Source organism: Phaethon lepturus, unplaced genomic scaffold (genome assembly GCF_000687285.1).
Source record: "Phaethon lepturus isolate BGI_N335 unplaced genomic scaffold, ASM68728v1 scaffold29323, whole genome shotgun sequence".
Lineage (NCBI taxonomy): Eukaryota > Metazoa > Chordata > Aves > Phaethontiformes > Phaethontidae > Phaethon > Phaethon lepturus.
Genome location: NW_010531646.1, coordinates 302 through 21,602, shown reverse-complemented (window position 1 = coordinate 21,602; position 21,301 = coordinate 302). Strand labels below are relative to the sequence as shown.

At 44.9% G+C, this 21,301-nt stretch overlaps 1 protein-coding gene across 1 annotated transcript; it reads right to left on the bottom strand.

The window, feature by feature from the left end:
* Nucleotides 1-506: 506 nt before the first annotated feature.
* PRKG1 (protein kinase, cGMP-dependent, type I) lies at nucleotides 507-17,054 on the bottom strand. The gene is made up of 8 exons (XM_010284634.1): nucleotides 16,921-17,054; nucleotides 12,786-12,875; nucleotides 10,384-10,525; nucleotides 7,875-8,038; nucleotides 6,846-6,968; nucleotides 6,686-6,748; nucleotides 5,515-5,581; nucleotides 507-909 (listed from the first exon to the last, which is right to left on the bottom strand). Exons 1-8 carry the CDS (start codon nucleotides 17,022-17,024, stop codon nucleotides 811-813), a joined length of 852 nt encoding a protein of 283 aa, XP_010282936.1. The 5' UTR covers nucleotides 17,025-17,054; the 3' UTR covers nucleotides 507-810.
* Between the last annotated feature and the right edge of the window lie 4,247 nt (nucleotides 17,055-21,301).

Sequence of the window (21,301 nt, the reverse complement as noted above, 5' to 3'; positions counted from 1 at the left end):
ACTTTATTACAGGACCATTATTTAAGCACTATTTTATATGTAAAATGGATTAATTTTATGATTTTTTTTTTCATGCAGTTATGTATTTCTACCAAGGGAAAGGAAAAAAAAACCCCAAACGTCATGTTACAGGATGTTCTCAGCTGTATGAGAGAAGCGACCCATATCTGCCTTAACAGGATCTAGAGCAGTTGTGCTTTTGTTTTACCAGGCTAAAAAACAATTTCTCAGAAAGAAAGAGGAAAGGTAACATTCAGTCTTGTCAAGAATACTGCTCAGAAAGAAGGACAAGTTTCACCACTGCTTTGACGTGAACTCTTTGACCAGTACCGTTGTGGTCGTCCTCTGCTCCTACACTGGCCTACAGCAGGAGACCTACAGAGTTTGGAGGGTGGGAGTAGCCCAAATCCTGCACTGTATTTAGCTACAACACTTAATAAATTACTATTGATCCTACCGATAAAGCCAGTACCTTGAATTAAGTGTGTCTTACACTACGTATCTCTCGACTTTTAGAATTAAGAGCGTAGCAAGATTGTCGCGGTGATAGAAAACGTATTTCTTTACTGGCGAAAGGCTCTGCCTCAGGACCACCATGTCAACTGCTATTTTAAGTTTGAACATAAAACATGAAGAGCACTATTGTCATCTAAGCAATAAGTCCTAATGCCACTGTAGTTACTGTAGCAGCATCAATCAAGGCATCATGGTGACCCCGAGCACTAATTCTCCCCAATTCTTTCGGTTTCGCTGGCAGCCATGTCCCAGGAAGCTGTCTTCAGCAAGGCAGAAGCAGGTAAAAGAAATACATTAAAAATCTATGTCCCATCCTGAGTTGTCGTCAGGGGGTGGTTCGTCACTATCCTCTGGGAAGCTGTCAAAATTGCTTGTGTCTGTTGGAGATGCAACCTGTGGAAAGAAGAGAGTGACAAGAAGGGGACGGTCATCAAAGTGGACCTCTGCAGACACTTCCTCTCCATCTCACAACCGTGATCACTCAAAAGCATTCACTGCTAATGGCAGCAAGCCAGAAAAGTTCTACATTCCACAACTTCTTGCTGAATCCCAGGAGGACTTCCCACAGTCCCCCTACTCTAATGATCCAGGCCCTCTAGGGTCTCTAGTTCAAGAGCAACTGTCCTACCCGTTGGTACAAGGTCATCAGAAAAGACTTGGAAAAGCCCTGGGCCTCCTCAAAGCCCAGGATTTCCAATTTATGGCTCCAGGATCCTGAATTTGAGGCTGTGAGCTGGGGCCTGCCGCCTTCGAGTTTCCTGACAAGTATTGCTCAGTCTAGGGAGCCTACCAGAGAACCCCATCTTCCTAGGATGAAGGCCAAGTATGTTTCTTTTTTGGAAATAATGTTAATTAAAATCTACCGTAGCTAGATAATGTCTACTTTTTTTTGCTTTACAAGGATGACTGAAACTTTCTTATAGAGACCCTGATACATTCAATGCAATTTAAAAAGATGAAACAATACAAAAACAGACCAGCAGCTCTCCAGACCAAAATAATCAGTCTCTTACTAGAGAAAATTGGTACTTTAAGCCATACTCTAAGTAGCCAGTGCAGGCTGGAGGGGACCGCACTTGCCTTAGGAGGAAACACTTGCTGTGTTTTTTATCTGCTTCACGTGTGCAGCTGGTAGAGAAGGCATGGCCGGAGCCCAGCCTGCAGTCCAGGAGATGTATTTGATGCTGGATGCTGCTATAAGCCTTGGGAAAAGACTATTTGATCAATAAGAGCTCCAACTTCAGCTCTAAATTTAATTTGCTGCCCAGCTGCATCAGCATTTTCCTGCTGCTGAAAACATCTTGGGGAAAATTAAGATTCTTGAATACCCAACTAATTTTGATCTAAAAGCTTAGTGGAGTACTACAGAGTGATGAGATGCTTCACTGTGTACTGAACACTATAATTTCATTTCAAGTTTTCTGGATCTGTTTACTTTGTTGGTGCTGGCACTGTTGAGTTGGAGAGCCTTCGCTCTTCAGGTCCTCACCCTTGCTGTACTCCACACGCAGCCTCCTCCACAGTCCCATGGGCCGGACCACATCTCTCTGTTTTTCTCAGCCCACCCTATGTGAGCTCTCCTTCCAGGAGCAGAAGCATCGGGGATGTATGTACAAGATAGCAGCTACCAAAGTGTAAGAGATGCAGTCGGTGTGGCCGTTCACGGAGGACACGCATGAGCTGGAGCGTCTTGCGAAAGCCTCTCAGCGGTGATGGACAGTGCGTAAGTGAAAGCACTGGGTGAAAGCACCTATGGAGCTTCCCGGGGCTCCTCTGCAGATGTATGCTCTGCGAGCACCTAGCAGTGCAGGCACTGTTTTTTGAGCTCTGGTTAGATGAGGCTTTAAGGGAAGTAAGTCCTGCTTTGGGAAACAGATTGCCTTTTATGTTTGTCTGACAAAATAAAAAGGCTGAGTATATTCAACATCTCAAATGTTGAGGGTTTTCTTTTTCTTAGAAGAAATATGATTTGAGGAAAAAAGGTTGGATGAGTTACTACTCTGCTGATTGACATCTTGTGATGCTAATGCTGTTATGTGTGATTCCATACAGCTCTGAGGTCTAGGTCACCTACGTGGCCTGCAGTCCTTCACTGTCAGAGATGTAGGAGCAAATGTCCCTCTCAATGTCCTCAGATTTATCTTCTGTCCATCCAAGAACATAAAGTGCAAAGATCGGTATCAACTTTCTGATTGCTCTACCAACACAGGGGTTTGAGATGGATTATGGCGCGGAGATTTGCATGTCATTCTGAAAAGCAAGAGCTGTGATGCAAGCCACAAGTCTTTGGAAGAGTCAAGAAATAGGAGAAGCTTTTCAGGACAGCTACCATCACAGATTTAAGCTGTGGTACCGAGGCTCAGCTACTCCCTGAAGCAATGCCCTAGCAGCAGGCTGTAAATTGAGATCTTTCCTAAAATCCCGTGCAGTAAGAGCTAAGGAGCAGCTTTCATTGCCTCACTGGTAGTACCATCTAACTGCTTGATGAGGGTTTAAGAGCTGGGGAAGGCTTTTTTTCTTAAAAAAAAAAAAAAAAAAAAAAAAAAAAAAAGTTAGTCTCTATGTTTAGTCCTGCTGGCTCCTTTTCAGCGAACAAGGAGAGGTGCACTGATTGACGGAGAACCTGCTTTCTTCTCCCAGAACTGTGTATTTTAGGTCACTTTATGGCCCTTACTGGCAGTTGGGACTTCTGCCAAAGCAATGGAAAAACTTGTGGAAAACAAGGCTGAGCAGGACTGACAGTTTTGGGGTTGACAAGGTTCAGTAGTTAATGGAAGCAGGTTTTGGAGAGGATCTCAGGACTATGTCTAGAGAAGGTATTACTCCTAAGAGCTCTAGGAAAGAATCATCTGTGTTGAGTTGCAATTAAGGGCAATGTATGGCTGTCAGCACTGAGAAGTCTCCCTGGAAGAAGGATTCCTCTGAAGAAAGAAGGATGCTCCTGTCTTTGGACAGTCTTGGTGGTGGTGTGCTGGCAAAACAGTGTCAGCAGATCACTCTCTTGGGAGCAATCACAGACATGGTTGTCTGGTCATAGGATGTCACCAGACCCATGAACATACAGTCTTGATGATGTCAAGAAATAATGCCAACGAAGTGAACTGGGTGCTCACACGACCCTGTTCTCCTACTGCGTTGGACCTAACTGCAAAAGCAAAGAGCGTGTGATTTCCTGCAGAATGGGCTGGAGTGCAGCCTTCCTCTAGGCAATGCCAAAGGAGCAGAGACCATTTCTGGTGGTGGAGCAACATCCCAGCTTGGGGATGTCAGGGAGCAATTCATGCTCACAGAGAGCAGATACCGCTGAAGTCACTGCTGCCTGTTGTGCTGTCTGAGGCTTAGACATAGAATCATAAAACCATTTAGGTTGGAAAAGACCTTTAAGATCATGGAGTCCACCCGTTAACCTAGCACTGCCGAGTCCATCACTAAACCACATCCCTACGTGCCACATCTACATGTCGAAGATCCTGATGATTCTAAAATGCAAAAGATAAAGTGACCGAGAAGTCTCCGTTAATAAAATAACAACACAATACAGACATGCTGAAGTTAGGTTGAAACTACAAAAAAAAAAAAAAAATCCCACCTGAGGAGCAGGAAACATTAGTCTTTTTGAGCTCCTTGGAGCTATGGTGAGATTTTTGCCGTACCAGTACTAGCTTAGGGATAGGCATGCAACATCTCTATTACACTCCTACCTGTGCAGGGTCCATGCATATATTGGGTAAAAGCAGTACTGGAAATGCTCTTACTAAACTAAAAATTGACTAAAAACAATTAGAAAAACACATTGGGACATTTTCAGCCTACACGGACATCCTGCACAGGTAAACCAGGAATTGAAACTGGATGTAAAGGAGCAAGCTTGACTTTATTATCTGACTTGAAATGTGGTGAACAGTACTGCTGACAGACTAATAGTCATTAAAAAGAAGCTTAACGGAAAAAACACAGTTTTGATTTGTAAAACATTTATACGTTCTTTGGGCATCCTGCTTTAGGCAGATACTTGTAAAGTCCTGCCTTTCTCCCACCGACCACCAGCAGTTTCTGCAGCCCATAGGGCAGAAAGGGGACACAAAACCCTCTTGCTTTTTCATAGCTGCTAAGAAGACTTTGGGATGGCAGCTTCAGCCCCAGAGCCGTGCCTGCCGCTGCTGCAGGAGGTGCAGGGCTACGGGCGGACGGAGCAACGGGGTGCAATTAAACACGATTGCTAATGTCATTCTCTCAGTGATCCCGCGGGAGAGGCACGGAGAGAAAGGGATTAAGTTGAAACAAGGAGGGGAGGCTGCAGAACAGAAGGGGCCAAGGTAATTTCTATCAGCTAATCCTGTTTGGTTTCCCTTTGCGGCAGGCTTTGTGGGTAAAGAGCTCACAAAGACATCAAAGGAAGAGCTTTGCTCCAAAGGAAAATGAGTCGAGCTGTCCCTCCGCGTCTGCTCCCAGTTAAACATAAACTAGGCAGTAACAGGGCTTTTCATGTCGGACACGGACGCCGGGAAAAAAAGGGTGAAAAGCACAAAAGGGAAAAGACAGAGGGAAAGGGTAACGCAAAGGAAAAGGGAGATGGCATACAAATCCCACTTGCTTTGTGAAAAGAAATAAGAATAAAAGAGAAAGAAAGAGGACACATCTGAGAGAAGGGATGAAAGTGGCAGCTCTCCACTGAAATGTGAAAAGTAGATGAAGAAACAAGTGGAGCAGGTGAGGAAGAGAAAAATGTGTAGTAGTGAGTGATCCTGCCCCGACCTCTGGCTGCAAAGAGCATTTCATTGCAGTCATGCCCTCCCTAAACTGCCTTCTCCTGGAAGAGGCTGCCTGGAGACCAAGTATAGCTGGAAATGTCTCTAACATGCCTTCTTCAAGCATCTTCAGAAGAAATAAGGCACACGCTGTCGCTACTTAACTCCAGTGTATTAGTGCCCCAAGACCACAATGTTCGTGTAAAAAAATGTATTGGCCAGGAAGGAGAAAATAAGTAGGAAAACTTACACTTGGTATTATAGGAGGTGTCAGTGTCCCTTTCCGCAACCCTTCCCAGTTAAAGCCTTCAAACCATCTAGAAGGGAGGGAGCAATGAAACAGTTAGATATACGTCACAAATCTCTTCGTAGCACAAAATGAAATTTAAATTGCTTAAACAGTGGGTTTCATCTCCTGCAGTCATCTTCTTCAAATTGTCCAATTAGCCTTAATAATTTTTCCTGTCATCTTCACATACATTTTTTGGTACTGAAAATGAAGCGTGTATAGCAACCCAGTGACCATACCATGGCAAGTACAAATTACCAGAGCTCAGAAGAAAACTGTTCCTCACTGCAGGTGTCCTGGCAGCTGCTGTTTCCTTCCTAGTCCCTCCCATACAGACCCCTAATGTCCTTTCTTTGTATGAGATTGGAGCTAAGGGCATGCACAAGGATGTCCTCCTCCCGGTTTGGGCACCTCGGGTTTGCTTGGACTACGGCAGCTTAGGTGGGTGGATGAGCCCTGAGCTGAGCCTTCCATCTGTCCACCCCAAAATGTCATAGAATCATAGAATGGTTTGGGTTGGAAGGGACCTTTTAAAGGGTAGTGACGTCTTCAACTAGATCAGGTTGCTCAGGTTGGATGGTTGTCCATCCAACCCATTTCTGTTGCTTTGGGGATGGGAGAAGAAAAGGACCAGCATGGATGGATGAGATAACCTACCTCTGCAACGGGTCTCTAACTTGTTCTTATTCCCCTCCAGCTCTGTGAAAACTTAGGAGAGATCACTTAACAACTCTCTCCCATCAGACCAAAAGAGATGATGAATTAACATTACGGGTAGAGAGAAAGCGTGTTGTGTGGCAGGGGGAAGGGGAAATTGAGGAAAACCTTGGAAAGTGATTCCGCAAACCAAAAAATTCCAAGCAGGCAGGGGCCGAGTTGGATTGCTTCCAACTGCTCTTCTGCCGTACAGTAATTAAAGCGTAATGGTCAATGTGCAATGTGTTTTTCTCACTGGCAAGACTGGCATCTATACTAAAATGCTGCGGGGAAAAGAGTCTGATGGAAATTCAATTAGAGTCTAGAGCACACTAGAAGGGGAAGACCAAGATTTTTATGCTGAAAATTGAAGTGTTTGAATGTGTGAAAATGTTTCTGTGGGCTGGATCTGATGGATGGTGGAGAAGACACTTACTTGTGCTTTTGGATATCTTTCACTCCGTTTTTCAAGTTCCCTAATCTTTCTGATGGATTGTCCCTAGAAAACGAGTAACAAATCGGTTAGTTTCTTAATCCTTCTGAATGATTCATTTCTTTGCAAATAAGATCAAAGTGATGATACTTCATGCACTTACCTGCATAGTTTTTTAATTAAATTAGCAGCATTTTTGGCAATCTTCTTTGGAAATTCAATCATATCTATTCCCCTTAATATGATGTTATAGGTCTTCATGGGGTCTGGGCCTGAGAAAGGGGGACTTCAGAGGGGAGAGGAAAATAAAGAAGATTAAAAGTTTGTCTTTAAAATGGCATTGAAGACTGATTAAAAAAAAATTAACAAAGCAAAATGTAGCACCCTACTGAAAAGAGAAAAGGTAGACAACAACTAGCAATGCTTTGCTTTCAGTGACCTTAACCACTTCTCAGCCAAGGAGCTCTGATACCATCTGGATTTCAGTGATGCTGGCTGGAGGGAATTTCCAAAGAGGAATGTTGTGTTTTCTGCAGTAGCACGTGCTAAACCTCTCATTTCCATGATGGCCCATGTCCCAGCAGCCCGAGGAACGCTCGATGGCTTATTCCCTGTTTGATGTTGTAACATGCGTTCAGTGGGCATTAATTAGATCCCCATTGGTTTAACAGAATAGAGGCCAGGGTCTAACCCCAAAGGATAAGCAGGTTGAGGTGATGGATCCTTTTCCAGGTCCTGTATCCTGGGAGTGAGTGATGGGGCATGAGGTAAGGAAGTGCCAGGAAGCGGCTACTGCCAACATCAGCAGTAATATATATATATATACCCAAAACTACATAAGGGAAGGGATGGATATGGGGACTCAAGTCCCCACGGTGTCAGGTCTATCTCCTTTCCAGACATGCAGTAACCCATCACTGCACCTTCCCAGTTGAATTGCAAACCCCTTCCCTTTCCCCACCACGTTCAGCTCACTTGGGGCCAAAAACTAATTTCTGATGTCATTTTGCAGCATTTCCTAAAAAGCCTGCTCATGCCTTGCCCTTTGAGAGGTCTGCACGGAAGCTGTGATTTAAAGTGGAAAAACTACAGCACACACCAGCTCTGAACCTTCCCCTCGCCTAATCAGGGTGACAACGGCAGAAATATTTGGATCTATTTTCAGCAGCGGCGCCGGCCCCGATGCCCATACCTGCCAGTCAGGAGTTCATACATTAAGATTCCCAGTGACCAGTAGTCAGCCGAAATGTCGTGACCTTTGTTCAGGATGATCTCGGGGGCTACGTACTCCGGGGTTCCACAAAAAGTCCATGTTTTCTTTCCAAATCCTATTTTCTTTGCAAAGCCAAAATCGACCTGCGGAAAGGAGCAAAGTACCATCAGGGAAGAGCACGAGGAGGGAATGTCAGCCATGTGCTCCACTCCTCTTGAAGTGAAGCAAAGCAGAAAGGAGGTTTCCTCATGGGAATATTCTCCTAGTGAAAAGCATTGTGGCTTGTTCCAGAACCAGGCAGTGATTTACCCTTCGTAATATAAAAGGAAGATTTACGGGGTGGGGGAAGAAGAACAAATGCCAACACTGAGGGTTTCTTGGGAGGTGTAATTTCGTATCATTCACAGCTCCGGTTTGTTTTGTTTTGCTTTTGCTTTTTTTTTTGAACTCCCAGCCTTTACCTGAACAAGGAACTACTCAGGCTAAATACTGACCATTTTGGCATCTACTGAAAAGTTCAGATTTCTCTCCCAGTATAGAGAGTGATGCAGTACAACAGTCCTCCCAATTCTCCCAATTTACGTGAGGCTGTTAACAACGTGCTGGCAGGCTCATAAACCACAGCGTGCCCCTATAGCAGTGCCCCTATGGCACTGGCAAGCAGGGAAAATCAGATTATATTGGGAACCACAGTCCCCTTTGGGACGCAGGCAGAGCTCAATAATAGAGTTAATAAGCTTACTGTATTTTTAGCTCTACCCCCTCTGCCCTCCCCTGCCCGGTGCTGTGCTGGCCCAGAGCTGTGGTCTGTAGCACACTCTGCTGTCGCTTGATGGCTGCGAGATGCGCCTACACCTTGAGCTGGTCAGGAGCAAAATGTCCTACACGGTCACAGTCCCAGAAGGGATCTGGGACACTTCCCATGCTATCATGGATGTGTCCATGAAGAGCAAAATGTCTAAGGAGCTGGGGGTTGGTGACGGGAACAGCACAAACTCTGGCCCAGATCCTCCTGGGGTGGGGAGAAGGACAGTCCTGCACCTAATCCTCCTCAATCAGCCGACACCTCGCTGGATCCTCCAGCCTTAGCGAAATGCTGTAGAGGATAAACTCCGATGTCACTCATTAGCCTTAGTGTCACGGTGACACACAGTGATTGCCACCAGGCCATAAAGGTCCATGATGGTGATGCTCTGACTTACTGCTCTCACCTGACTTATTCCTCCCACCTGCTGATGCTGCTCCCGCGTTTCCCTTCCCAAAGGCAGGGAAAAGTCCCCAAGCCAAGAGGCAGAGACCTTGCCCCCCGCCCCGTGACATTCAGGGAGGGCACTGGCCCCTCTTGGACACAGCTCTTATTAGGGGTGCATTGCCCCACCCTTCACTGGTGGCTTCCCAAGTGTCCACATCCTCCAAGCACCTCCCACCAAGGAAGTCTTTCTTTTCTTCTCCCCCTCTCCATGGTCTCACCTGGCACTTGGGGTGTACCTTACATGTGGGGTTCCTCTACAGTGATTTCTGAGGCAAAAAAGTAATCTGAGTGAACAAAGCAATACAGTGAAACCCATCGGTAACTCCCTAATTTGGTCTTGCACACGCTGCCCTCCTGGTTTGAGGAGGTGGATCTTGCAGGGGACAGCACCGAGAAGGACCATGACCTTCTGGGAAGAGCAGTTTCAGGCAGAGCCTCATGCAGTCGTCCCAGAGGAGTAGCACAGATCGGTGTGGTGCTGGTGCTAAAACACAAGTGGCCCTTATAAAGCAAGAAGCTCTGTTTGCCAAGTTCAGCAACACAGTCCAGAGTCATGAATAGTAATAATTTCTTGCCATGACAGGATCATGATTAGTATTTCCATTAAGAAGGCCTTTTTTTATTGCTTATATGAAGGACCTGATACAGAAACAATAGCTTGCAAAATTTGCTTCACCAATCGCCTATAGAGCCCACAGATGCAAGTCCTTCCTCTCTCCCACCAATATACTGAGACATCTATTTTGAACTTATTTTTCAGTCTTTCGGTAGCTCCAAAACAGCTGGATGGATTTCACTTGATGCTATTCTCTAAACATTTCCACTTCAGGACCAAAAAGCTGAATTTCAAGCCAGAATTAGTGTTTCCCAGCTCAGCTGTACACTGAGCCTCAGTCTACTTGGAGGTTAGGAAAACATCCCAGTGATGGGTGACAACACTCTTGCCCTGATCTCCTCTCAGCATCTACTGATCACCATCAGAGAGGTGGTAGATGCCCCATCCCTGGCCCTGCTCATGGCAGGGGGTTGGACTGGATGGCCTTTAAAGGTCCCTTCCAACCCAGACTGTTTTATGATTTGATGATGGCCACCATCAGAGACGGGACCCTGGGCTGGATGGACTTTGCTTCTGACCCTCTATGGCTAATCCTGTGCTCTCCTCCACCCCTAACGCTAGTTGTCTGATAGTAGTGGCGACTTCTTTTTTTGGCCAAACCAGACGTTGCAGGCACTCACCAGTTTGGCATAACCTCGATGATCCAGAATGAGGTTTTCTGGCTTGAGGTCCCTATAGATGATCCCTTTGGAATGCAAATAGGCAAAAGCTTCGACCACGCACGCTGTGTAAAACCTGGTCGTCGAATCCTCAAACGAACCTCTGCGTAAAACGAGAGAGGGAAAGGGGATAAAGCGGTTAGATCTCTTCCCTTACTGGACTTCACCCTACTGTTAAATTACCTGTACAGTTCAGTAGAATCACTCTAATACCTGGAAAGTGCCTGTTGCTGAAGTCACCTTTACATATAGAAATTTAATTGCATTTCCATTTTTGAAGTTAGCATCTTTGCCTTCAATCCACCCGCCTTCAGTCCACCCTCATATCGAACATTCATATCTAAAACATTTTAGGTTTTATTTTATAAATTCATCTCATACAAACCAAATCTAAAAATCATTACCTTCTAAGGAAAAGGTGATTTTTTAAATTACATTCTTTGACTTTAGGGTGATAAAGCTATTTTGAGCCGTGGAGATCAAGAACTCCTGTACTAGTGTTCATAACCGAGACAAAAGGCAGAAAAATTACAGTTGCTGGGACTTGAAGCGTTAATTGCGAATTCTGCATAAACCACACTTTTGGATCCTCGTTTCAGCACCAGTTTTGCAACCAGTTTGCCGAAGCAAACCATATCCCCCTGCGCTCTGGCTGAGCTCAGAAGCGTGTCTAAGCTAGGTGGCAGCAGAACCACAATTTAAAGCCGAGAATTAAAGATGAAATTAGCAGCCTGTGAGAAAGATGACGGAAAATACAACCTGGCACCTCCTAACTTTGCCACAGTTCTCCTTTTAACGGCCCGGAGGAGGCGCGCTGTTAGGAAAAGGAAGAATTACCTCAAAAAATCGTTCTAGGTAATTAAAAAAGAATTTAATCTTTGCTTTCCAATCAATCTTTCCGATGCGTTTCTTTCGCTTTCCAAATTTAATTAAACGATGTTCCGATTATGAGCCTGTTACATCGTTACCCGTGATTCACCGCATCTTCTCCTGCCCCGTGGGCGTATTACGCGCACGTCCCACGTACACCTGCGCGACCCACCCGCCACCCACAACCAGAACCGAACGCTGCAAGGTCAATCCCTCCCAAGGCAGGAAATACCAGGACCACATTTGCTTGTGCGTTATGGCGAGGTATGTAATTACATGCTTCCAGAACTATTTTGTTCCATGGCACTTCTGTGTCCCGACCGTGTAGCGCTCCTTGCAGGGTGTGGGTTTGATGTATGATCCCGTTTCCCACTTTGATGAGCAGCCCTTGTTTAACATGTGATATCTGGACTAAAAGCCCATGCAGAACTATTCATTTCCTCCCGGTCATCGCTATCGTACCCGACTGTCATAAATATTAAGAAATATTAATAGACATTATTTATCACATTTCCTCCATGATAGAGTTGGTTGCTGCTATTCACAGTGGCAGAAGGCGGGCAGAGGAGCAAACACTGAGATGAAAACAGCAGGTCTTCCTCTGGGATGGGAAATTGTGGTTTTTCAGAAGACTTTGAAGAAGTCTGCATTTTTTACCTTGAAAATGCACTTTCCCATGGATTTTGTTCGCAACCGTGAACTCTCACTAACTCCACTGACTGTTTGCAAGTCCAGAGTCTAAAAGAGCCACAGCAGCAATGCCTAAAGGTGCCATACTGGAAGGACCCAATCTCCAGAGTGTGTCTTGCAAGCCTGCAGCATGACTGGCCTTGACACTGCACCTCCTGCAATGGCTGGCCGCACCCCGCAGGGTCATTCTGTGCCGTCACGTGTGGTGCCCAAAGTCTTTGTCACCCTTAAGACAGGCCCCCAGTTCTCTACCAGGTGCCTGAGCCTCCAGCCAGGCTCTCGAACATGAGAAACGGTAGCACGGGCACCAAGGACACAGCCATAATTTCTGTGGTTGTTCTAGGTAATTAAAATTAAATTAAATTAATTAATTAAAATAAAATTAACATATGCCGCCGGCTATGTAGGGGTACCCTTTAGAGATCAAGACACGGGGAAAGGGCAGTCAAAGACTTGTCGTAGATGCAATTTATCACATGACTGCCATGGCTACCATCACTACCTTCTTTATTTTTCCAGAGAGGCCATAAGGAAGTAGCTCCAGATAAATTTCCACTTACATAAAGTCTCGTACGTGTTGGACACAACCTGCATTGGTCTTTATTCTCCAGTTAAGACTGGATTCACTTTGTCTCTAGTCAACTGCATAGGAACAAAAATATCTCCTCACCTTTCTGGGTTCTTAAATTAAAGATTGCATGGTAGGATCCAGATTTTGCCCATGAAAGTTAAAGACCTTTGGTTATCTGGAGGCATATTAGAAAATATTCCACTTTTTAAGATAATAGTTTCTTAAAACTTACCTGTCCCTGAGAATCGTCCAGAGCTCTCCACCTAGACAGGCTTCCATCAGCATGTACAGGTATTTGCTGTCCTTGAACGTTCTGTAGAGCCTGTCGTTGGTGAACAAAATCATAAATAAATCCACCATGCAAGCAAAGGCACCATGCGTTCCCACTTCTCACGGACCGTGTGCTTCATCCCAGGAAGCACCACAAGACTGAGGGTATCTTTCAGAGCTAGCGCTACATTTAAGGATCACTTCAATGTCTCTTCTCGGGTGGGAGATATTTCAGCAGATGGGCATTGGAGTGGTGAAGTGTATCATCGACCTCAGAAGAAGAGGTCATCACTACTCTGGGTACTAAACATAAAATCTGCCATTTCTAATGGCATAACCTGACACTTGGCTTCCCAGATGTGCTTGAAAGAGAATTTTCCCAACCATTTTTTAAGACATCCATATCATCTTATTCATCATGCTACAGAGTCCGGCTGCAGACCTGCAGTCTGCCTTCCATTTAACCATCTCAAAGGAGTGTCGCCCAATTTGAGCTTCATTTCAGAACTTACACCCACTGATTTAGAGAGTTTAAAGACAACCCGCTGACATGTAAGCATCTAAAACTGCTCCTCCTCTTCCTCCCAGGGACTGAACGTGGAGGAAAATTTGACTAAAAGGGATAGATGGGCCAGGCTTTATGAACCTGTCCTCCTTCTCAAATGCCGTCTAAATTGTGCAGTAGAATCCATGCGCTGCTTAATATGATATATTAAACAAATGCAACTACGAAACTGTGGAATTAAATACAGGAACTTCAATATTAGCTATTTTATTTAATTTTAATGTTGAACTACTTTTGTACTTCTCGTTGCATGGGTGGGTACATCGGTTCAGGTGGCCTCCAGGAACGAGCCTGCTGTATGTGGGTACTAGAAAGGTTTCTTTGCAGCTGCACTGTTTAGAAATTAATTTTAAAAACCTGAGCTCTGCAGTAGGAGGGGATGCTGAGGGACATTCTGTTCTGGTGTAATTGCTCCATTCATGGGAATGCCCAAGAGTTGAAAATTAAAGGGCTGATGCAACACGATATAAATTAAAACAGGTGGTTTTGCAGATTCTAGCTCTTCCCAGCTAGTGATAAATCCAGTTATTAATATCTTTTATAGAGCTGTGTGATGGACCAGGGGGAAAACACTGCAGGATTTGGTTCCTTTCAAAGGCATCCAGTTAAATATTAACTTAAGGTACATGGCAAAACATCCTGGCAGCTACAGCTTGGCTCCAACACGCTTTCACATCACGATGCTAGACAACATTTGTCTGCTATCTGTGTTTGTGTAGCATCCCGCACACAGCTTAGCAGCAGTTACCCGCTATATTTTTGGCATGTTTAACAGAATAAGATCCCAGCAGGTACAGCTGCGATGTAGGCAGGAGTTTGGGTACTGAATATGCTCGGTGCTGAAGTACCTGGGAAATACTCTGTAGCCAAAAGGTACTATTTGCAGCCACAAAAAAAATTAAAGGAAAAAAAATGAACCCTTGTTTTAGATCTCCCCTTACTCTAGTGTTACCTATGTAGACATTTAAAACCTCAGTTATAACCTGCTTCTCAGAAAAAGTTAGAACAAACTTGCTGACCATTTCATATGGCTAAAATTTATGGGTTTAAAAAATTCATCCCATGTCTTGCCAGTTGGACAAAACATAATGTATTCTAATAAACATTTCATCTACATTAAGGTTTACAGAAAACCTACATATTCAAGAATCCAAAATATGAGTAACTAAGTATTTGTAATTGCTCGTTAATTTAAATGCTACTGAAATAAGGCATTACTTTCTCTAGTTAAGGTAGTCCTGCCGAAAAACTGCTTTCCAGAAAATGTATGGGCATCAAATCTGGCCTAAAACGTGCAGAAAAAAAAAATGATCAAATATTGTTTAGCAACTGTAATGGAAGCATAAAGTTTATACATGATGAAACCGCAGTATTTCAGTAGACCAAGGAGTCCTAAGTTTGAAATGTCACGGTATTTTAATTCATTTTTTATTCATTTTCTTATTCATCCAAATATTTGCAGATCCAGTGCAGACACCCACAGCTCAACACTTGTTTGACCCTTTACCAAACCCACACAGAACGCTTTGTTCTGTCAAATTCTTAGTTTATCTACGAGTAAGTTTTATTTAGTGATACCTGGCCTCTTCTGGTTCTTTTGCCCAGTTTAATGCATTTTAATAACCAAATGGAGCCATCCTTCACTGATTTTTAATGAACAGTTTCATGAGGAATTAAGAAAATAGCCGGGTTCTTCGGGGGTTTTGTCTTTCCCGTTCTGACATCCCAGAGGTTGTGTGTCCTTGCTCCAATATAACTTTAAACCCACATTTCACCCGGCATCCAAAACGCCATTAATCTACCGAAGCGCTAAGATTTCTGCCCATAGCACCCAGGAAAATATTATCCCAGCTGACCCAAGAAAGGGTATAAACAGATTATGAATAATTTTAGGATAGAAACTATAACAACTTCAAATCCCCGTGGATGTGCAAAAGGAGAAGTGAGGGGGAAATGCAGGCAACAGAGTATGATAAACCAGAGAGGATTTTCTAGCTGCGGCACAGGCAACAGCAAAAGGTTGGGCTTTATGGCTTAGAAAGTCCCTTCCCAGTGCAGGATTTCCACGGGGTATTAAAAATAGTCAAGGGAGGCTTGCGACTGTAAAGGATGGGAATTACTGCATGACATGGAAGGAGAAGACCTACGGCTAACGCATCCTTTTTTCAGCTGCCTACTGAAAGAATAAAAAGTGGGAAGGAAGAAGTATTTATTTTATTAGCTATGGATATCAGCGGCTCCATGCTTGCGGGCTCAGGATTTTTATTTGGGGGGGGGGTGTTTCTGGATACGGTGTCAAAATGTCCCTCCGCTCGGCTGGCCCCGCACGGCACCTCCCTTTGCATCCCCATCCCGAGGCAGCTCAGGCTTCAGAAAATAAACCTATAGGCTGAAACAGCCTGCACGGGATGTTTGGCTCCAGCCTGGGTAACGGGGGCACGTTTGTGAACCGAGCAGCACAGCGTGAAGGGAACCGCAGCCGGCTAGGGTGTCACCGCAGTTGTCACCCATGAATCAGAGGCGCAGCCGCGGGCTCCGGGGGAATCCCAGGGATCAGCCCGGGAAGGGAACCCCCCCTCAGCGACTGATGGGTGGAGCCGTGCCGTCGCCTTCGCGTCTATCGCAGGCGTTTGGTTTCGCCCCTGGGTTAGTATGTGTCTCCGGAGCAATTTTTGGGAGCTGGGTCGATCTCCTCCGGCAAGAGGCAAGTGCTTCAGGCATCTCTTTGAGGGTGGGACGAAGCACCCTTGGCTTAGACGAGAGGCTGCCCTTATAGGCACCTCCAGCTGGGTGAAACGCATTGCCCTGCCATCGCCCGCCCATCGCCCTTGCCCTGACCTAAACCATAGACAGAACCACCTCGGTTTCCTGCGACAGATACTCACAGTCCTCGATGAGTCAGAGAATTTCGCTGTTGGGGTTAAAAGAAACAAAAATGCCTTTTTTATTCACCAAAGAATTGCATCTGCTTAGGTTTTGGGGAGCGGTATGGTCTAGGCATTTGCCCATGATGCGTCAAGGGACACGGAGCCAGGTCTATCTAACAGGCCCTAGAGAGAAGCACTGGATACAACATGGCGGCGTGTGCTCTCGAAAGATTAAACCCTTCAAAGCTTCACTTTGCGGGAAGGAAAAATCAGAAATTGAGAAAAAAGAGGAATATTAACCCTGAGCAGGGGCAACGCCGAGTCACGCTGCGTATGTCTTACACGGAGCATCGCCCGCCGGCATCGGCAAGCTCTGTCCAGGCTGCAGGCTAAGGGTGTGCTTGCTCCAGGAGCCACAAAGCCACGGGAGCAGAGCATGGGGCCACCGCAAACCAAGACATGGCTTAAGCTCAGGCTTGGGTGGGTGTCCCCCATGGGCAGAGTCATCTCACGTTCGCCTGGAGGAGACCTTATTCCATGCACCGTATCTTGCTGGGAAGCTACGGCTGAAGGGTTTGCTGGGGATGGATGGATTATTCCTATGTGCTTTTATGACATGCCGGCATCGGCTGTGCTTCGCTCCCCCGGGCCCGGAGGGACGGTACCTGACGATGAAGTCCGAGTGCGCGCTCTGCATGATCTGCTTCTCTGAGCGGATGTGCTCCTGCTGCCTCGTGTCCACTATGTGACGTTTCTTCAGTATTTTCATGGCAAATGTTTTCGATTCTTCGCTTTTCAACTGGACCTTGGGTAAAGCAGGCAAACGCGCTGGTTAGAAGCAGGGCACATCCCCCAAACAAGCTGTGACAGTAAACCCGCCACCCTAACTTTAAATAGTCCTACCTTCAAATAGTCCTACCTTCAAATAGTCCTACCTTCAAATACTTCAAATACCTTCACATAATTCCCCTCGCTTCTTCAGTCATCAGCTTCACTTCGGTATGAACCACATTTCTCAATATTTGGCCTATTGCTAAATAATTGAAGAGCCGTTTCTAAAACTCTATGTGCCTTAGGGAAAACCCAACCGTCAGCGCTGCTCTCAGGTCAGAAGATGTTCCCAGCTAACATACAACTTTCACACAGCCTCTTTCTATAGCTAGTAACATATAACAAACGCGCCGGCGCTGGCAGGGACGCGCAGTCCTTGGATGTTTGTAGGGGATGAGGAGAGCTGGCTTTTCAACAGCACTGCTCGGTCACGTCTTTACTTTTAACCTTAAGCCTCAGCGACCTATTTTTAGCCCGATTTCACGAGATGAGGTTGAAGGGAGTTGTTTGCTTGCTTGCCGGCGTAACCCTGGTAACTTCTGAACCCTGAGCCGGCCCCAGGCTGCGCTGAGGGACCGGTACCCATCCCAAAGACAACTGGAACGCAGCCACCCTTTCCATCTCGGCCATCCCCTCTTAGCCACCACCAAACGAGGAAGGACCCCTGTCATTGACCTACCAGGCCTCTTAGTTTGCTAAATTCCCCCGGCAGCTGCTCACAATAACATTGCCAGTTAAATGCTTTTCCCCCTTTATAGCAAGAGGTGCCATTTGGCGACTTCTATTTTGGTTTTCTTGGGGGAATTTGGCTTCAGCCAGCAGACAAATGGCTTCCCATCAGAAACCCAGCTTGCCTTTTAGGTTAGGAGACAACCTTCATGCGATCGCAATTTATTTAATGTAGCATCTATTTTTATATTCTCTTGGTAATGGAAACGCGGGCTGGTGAGACGTGGCACCTTCCACACTCTTCCCAGGCTGCATACCAGAACCTTGAACAGTCTCCTCTGCGTTTGCTTTGTTCACGTAATGGTTCAGGTCGCCGGGAAAACGCAAGGAGGGACGGTATCCTCAGCACCCTGTCTTTGTCAGAAATCAAACTGGTACTCTGATGTCCACAAAGACACCTACAGCTTAAGAAAATCAAACCCAAAAGGCTGATTCTCAGCTGGCAAAGAGATTTCCAATGCCACCACGAAGCGTTGTGGCGTTGGAAATAATAAATGAGAGACAACCTGTCTATGGCCAAAGCTTTCATCTAAATTCTTCAATATGTATATAAGTATGCAGGTATTCCTCTATCTGTTTTAAAACCACTTGGGGTTTTGGTCCCCAGATTTGTGGCTTCTTATTTTCCCCGCAGCCACAAGCATTTCCAAGCCCACATGAAACTTTTCTTTCTCCAAAGGCGCTACTCTGCATTTCACACCGAGACTCGCAATTATTATCTTTGCATGGAGCCTGTGCTTGCTATTTAATCTTCAGGGAGACAGGGTACAAAGACCTAAACGATCCACATAAAATGAAGAAAAACAGTTTTCCTCATCTATTCAGTAGAGCTGCCTAGTTATTTATTGAACTGGTGCGACACGGTTTGACCACAGCTCAAAGCAGAAAGAAATTCTGCATTTATGAAAGCGATAAAAAAAATTTTTGGTTTGGGGTTAGGGTTTGGGGTTTTTTTGGTTTCAGTTTGAACAAATGGCATATGGACTTTAGTTCAACTGTTTGAACTCAATTATTTGACATTATCCCATCTAAATCAAACCAGGCTGTTCCAGCGGAGCAGGGCGGGAAGTGAGGTGACACACAGGGAATGAAGCATGAAGAAAGTTAAGGTAAAATCTGGGCTGAGCAGAATTTACCAAAACTTGCGAAAAAATTAAGGTTTAACATCACTAAGCATATACTTCTGGAGAACTTATCCCTCTTGCTTTTGATGGCAATCCCAACTGCACGGTCTCCCATCAGACCCGTCCCTCTGGTGATGGACAAGCGCAATCAACTGCCACACAAATTATTTCAAAGAAACGTCCGTGCAAATCCCTATTAGATATTACAGATCAGATTTGTTTCCTTTTAGTCTGTATTTTTTCAGGTCAGGCTGCCCATAGACAAATAATAATGAACAGTAGAACCAAGAAAGTAGCTCCAGTAGCAAATTCGAACACTTGTTGGTCGACTTGGACATGAAACATTAAAAAAAAAAAAGGTATTTTAGCAGTCTGAACTTACTTGAAACATAAATTCCTATTTTCCTAATGTTAATGTGTACTAGACATCAGTGTTAAAAACAAACACAACAACCTGGTGGAGGCTTAGATGAATAAACTCCAATATTTTATAATAAAGTGTACAAATAGATAGTACAAATAGATAGTACAAATAAATCCCAATGTGTCCCCTTCTGGTATTATAAATTTAATACCACAGATTCTGACTACCTAATTGCTGTGTCCTTCATTAAAAAGGCAATTCCTTTTATTAATTACTGTTTTTTCAGGGATGCCTGGGCACATGATGGAGAGGCTGGGGAAGTAACCTGCTTTCCTGTACGTACCTGCACAGCTTCAGAGTAAGTACAGGAAAGGAAATCACTATAAGGAAGCAGAAGGCAGTGGTTTCTTTATTTGGTGTTTGATGATGTTATCACTGCCATAAATGTTTAAATATAGAACAATCAGGTGGCTACAATTAGCTAATGCAAGACTTTGACCTAACGCCGCAGGAGAATTTAAATTCATTTTCCATTCCCACTCCTGTTGTGCTTCATAAGGCAGAGGATTTGTGGGAGTTTGAGAGCGCAGGGGGGATTAATTTGCATTAAATGTGCTGATGTACCAAAACAAGCTGCCGAGGTACAAAACCTAAAGCTTAAATTTTGGGTCATCTGGTTGTCCACCTGGAAAATGAACCCTGCAGGCTTCTCCTCCTTCTTCAACATGCCCAAGTCCTCTCCTTGCTTTGGTGTTTCTGCCAAATGTGGTAATTGTGAGGACTATTTTCATGATGTAAAGCTGTAAAGTAATTTCTATTAACCTTACAAGCAGTAATTTTTAATATTAAGCTCATGATAGTTAATAGAAAAATACCCCATGTCTAATCCCAATCTCATTTCAAAAGTAGAAAAAAAATATATCCAGAAGTCACCTGGACTTTTTACTTTTTCAAAAAAAAGGATTAATGTTGAGAAGATGAGAATGAGCTGCTAAGAACACCCTGTCCTCCAGTTTTATAAGAAGAAAAATAGCACAGGGAGCCACAGAAGCCACAAGGATCTTGGCTCTTGGCTCAGGAGGAGGGGGGTACGGTGGGCAAGAAGGTCAGCCTCCCAAAGAAACCCACCACAAAAATCTCCCGAATGCTTTAGAAAAGGGAAAAGCGTGCAGTTTTCCATGGAAGGCAGTTTGCAAAGGAGCCATCCTTGCTACACAGCTCACGAGATCAGCTTTCACTCACTTGGAAGCAACATCTTCTATTTCAAAGGCCCTGGGACTATTGATTTGGTGGAAACCTGCTGGAGCCTTGGCTTTCAATCGCTCTTCTCCCAGAGCAGCTGAGCCGTTAAGAGGATGGACACAGGGTAACCACCAACCTCCATCTCTCTCAACCTTTTATTTGCAGGTTCAAAGAATTTCTGGTCCCTTCCCTTCTCCTGTTTTCACTCCTCTCCTCACATTGACCTTACCCAGTCATCGCCCTTTCACGAGCACCAGTATCCCCAAAATGCTCTTTCTTGGAGATTCAGTGCACTGATGATAAGAACAAACATCAAGGCCACTGTAAACGTCCACATGCAAGATTAATATTAAAGTCGCATATCTGCTGAAAGGCCCAGTGGCAGGAAAAAATTAGAAATAAAATTTATAGCACAAAATCTAAATATATAATGATAAAAAAATCTATATGGCATACGTATTTATATGCATATACAGTATAGATGTAACATAAAAATACATATACGTATCTATTTTGCAAAATATTCTGATCCAAGAACTGTGGGGACGGAATATCACACTCAGACTTGGAGCTGTGGCTGCATCTTCAACCAGCCGATGTCAACTGGACAGGGCAACCCAGGAAGAGTCAAGCTCCTCCATCTTTTAGCCCCTTCCCACCGCACGAGCTCACAGGGACTGCCAGCCTCGTGAAGAGGCAGCTATTCCTGTTCTCCACACGTGACACCCTTCCAGACCTCTGAAACAAGGAAGTCTC

Excerpts from the sequence above, each read along its gene's own strand:
- PRKG1 (XM_010284634.1), bottom strand. The coding sequence starts at position 17,024 with ATGAAAATACTGAAGAAACGTCACATAGTGGACACGAGGCAGCAGGAG. Across the intron at positions 12,876-16,920 it reads CACTCGGACTTCATCGTCAG|GCTCTACAGAACGTTCAAGG; the intron begins GTACCGTCCCTC and ends CACCAACGACAG. Across the intron at positions 910-5,514 it reads CACCTCCTATAATACCAAGT|GTTGCATCTCCAACAGACAC; the intron begins GTAAGTTTTCCT and ends TTCTTTCCACAG.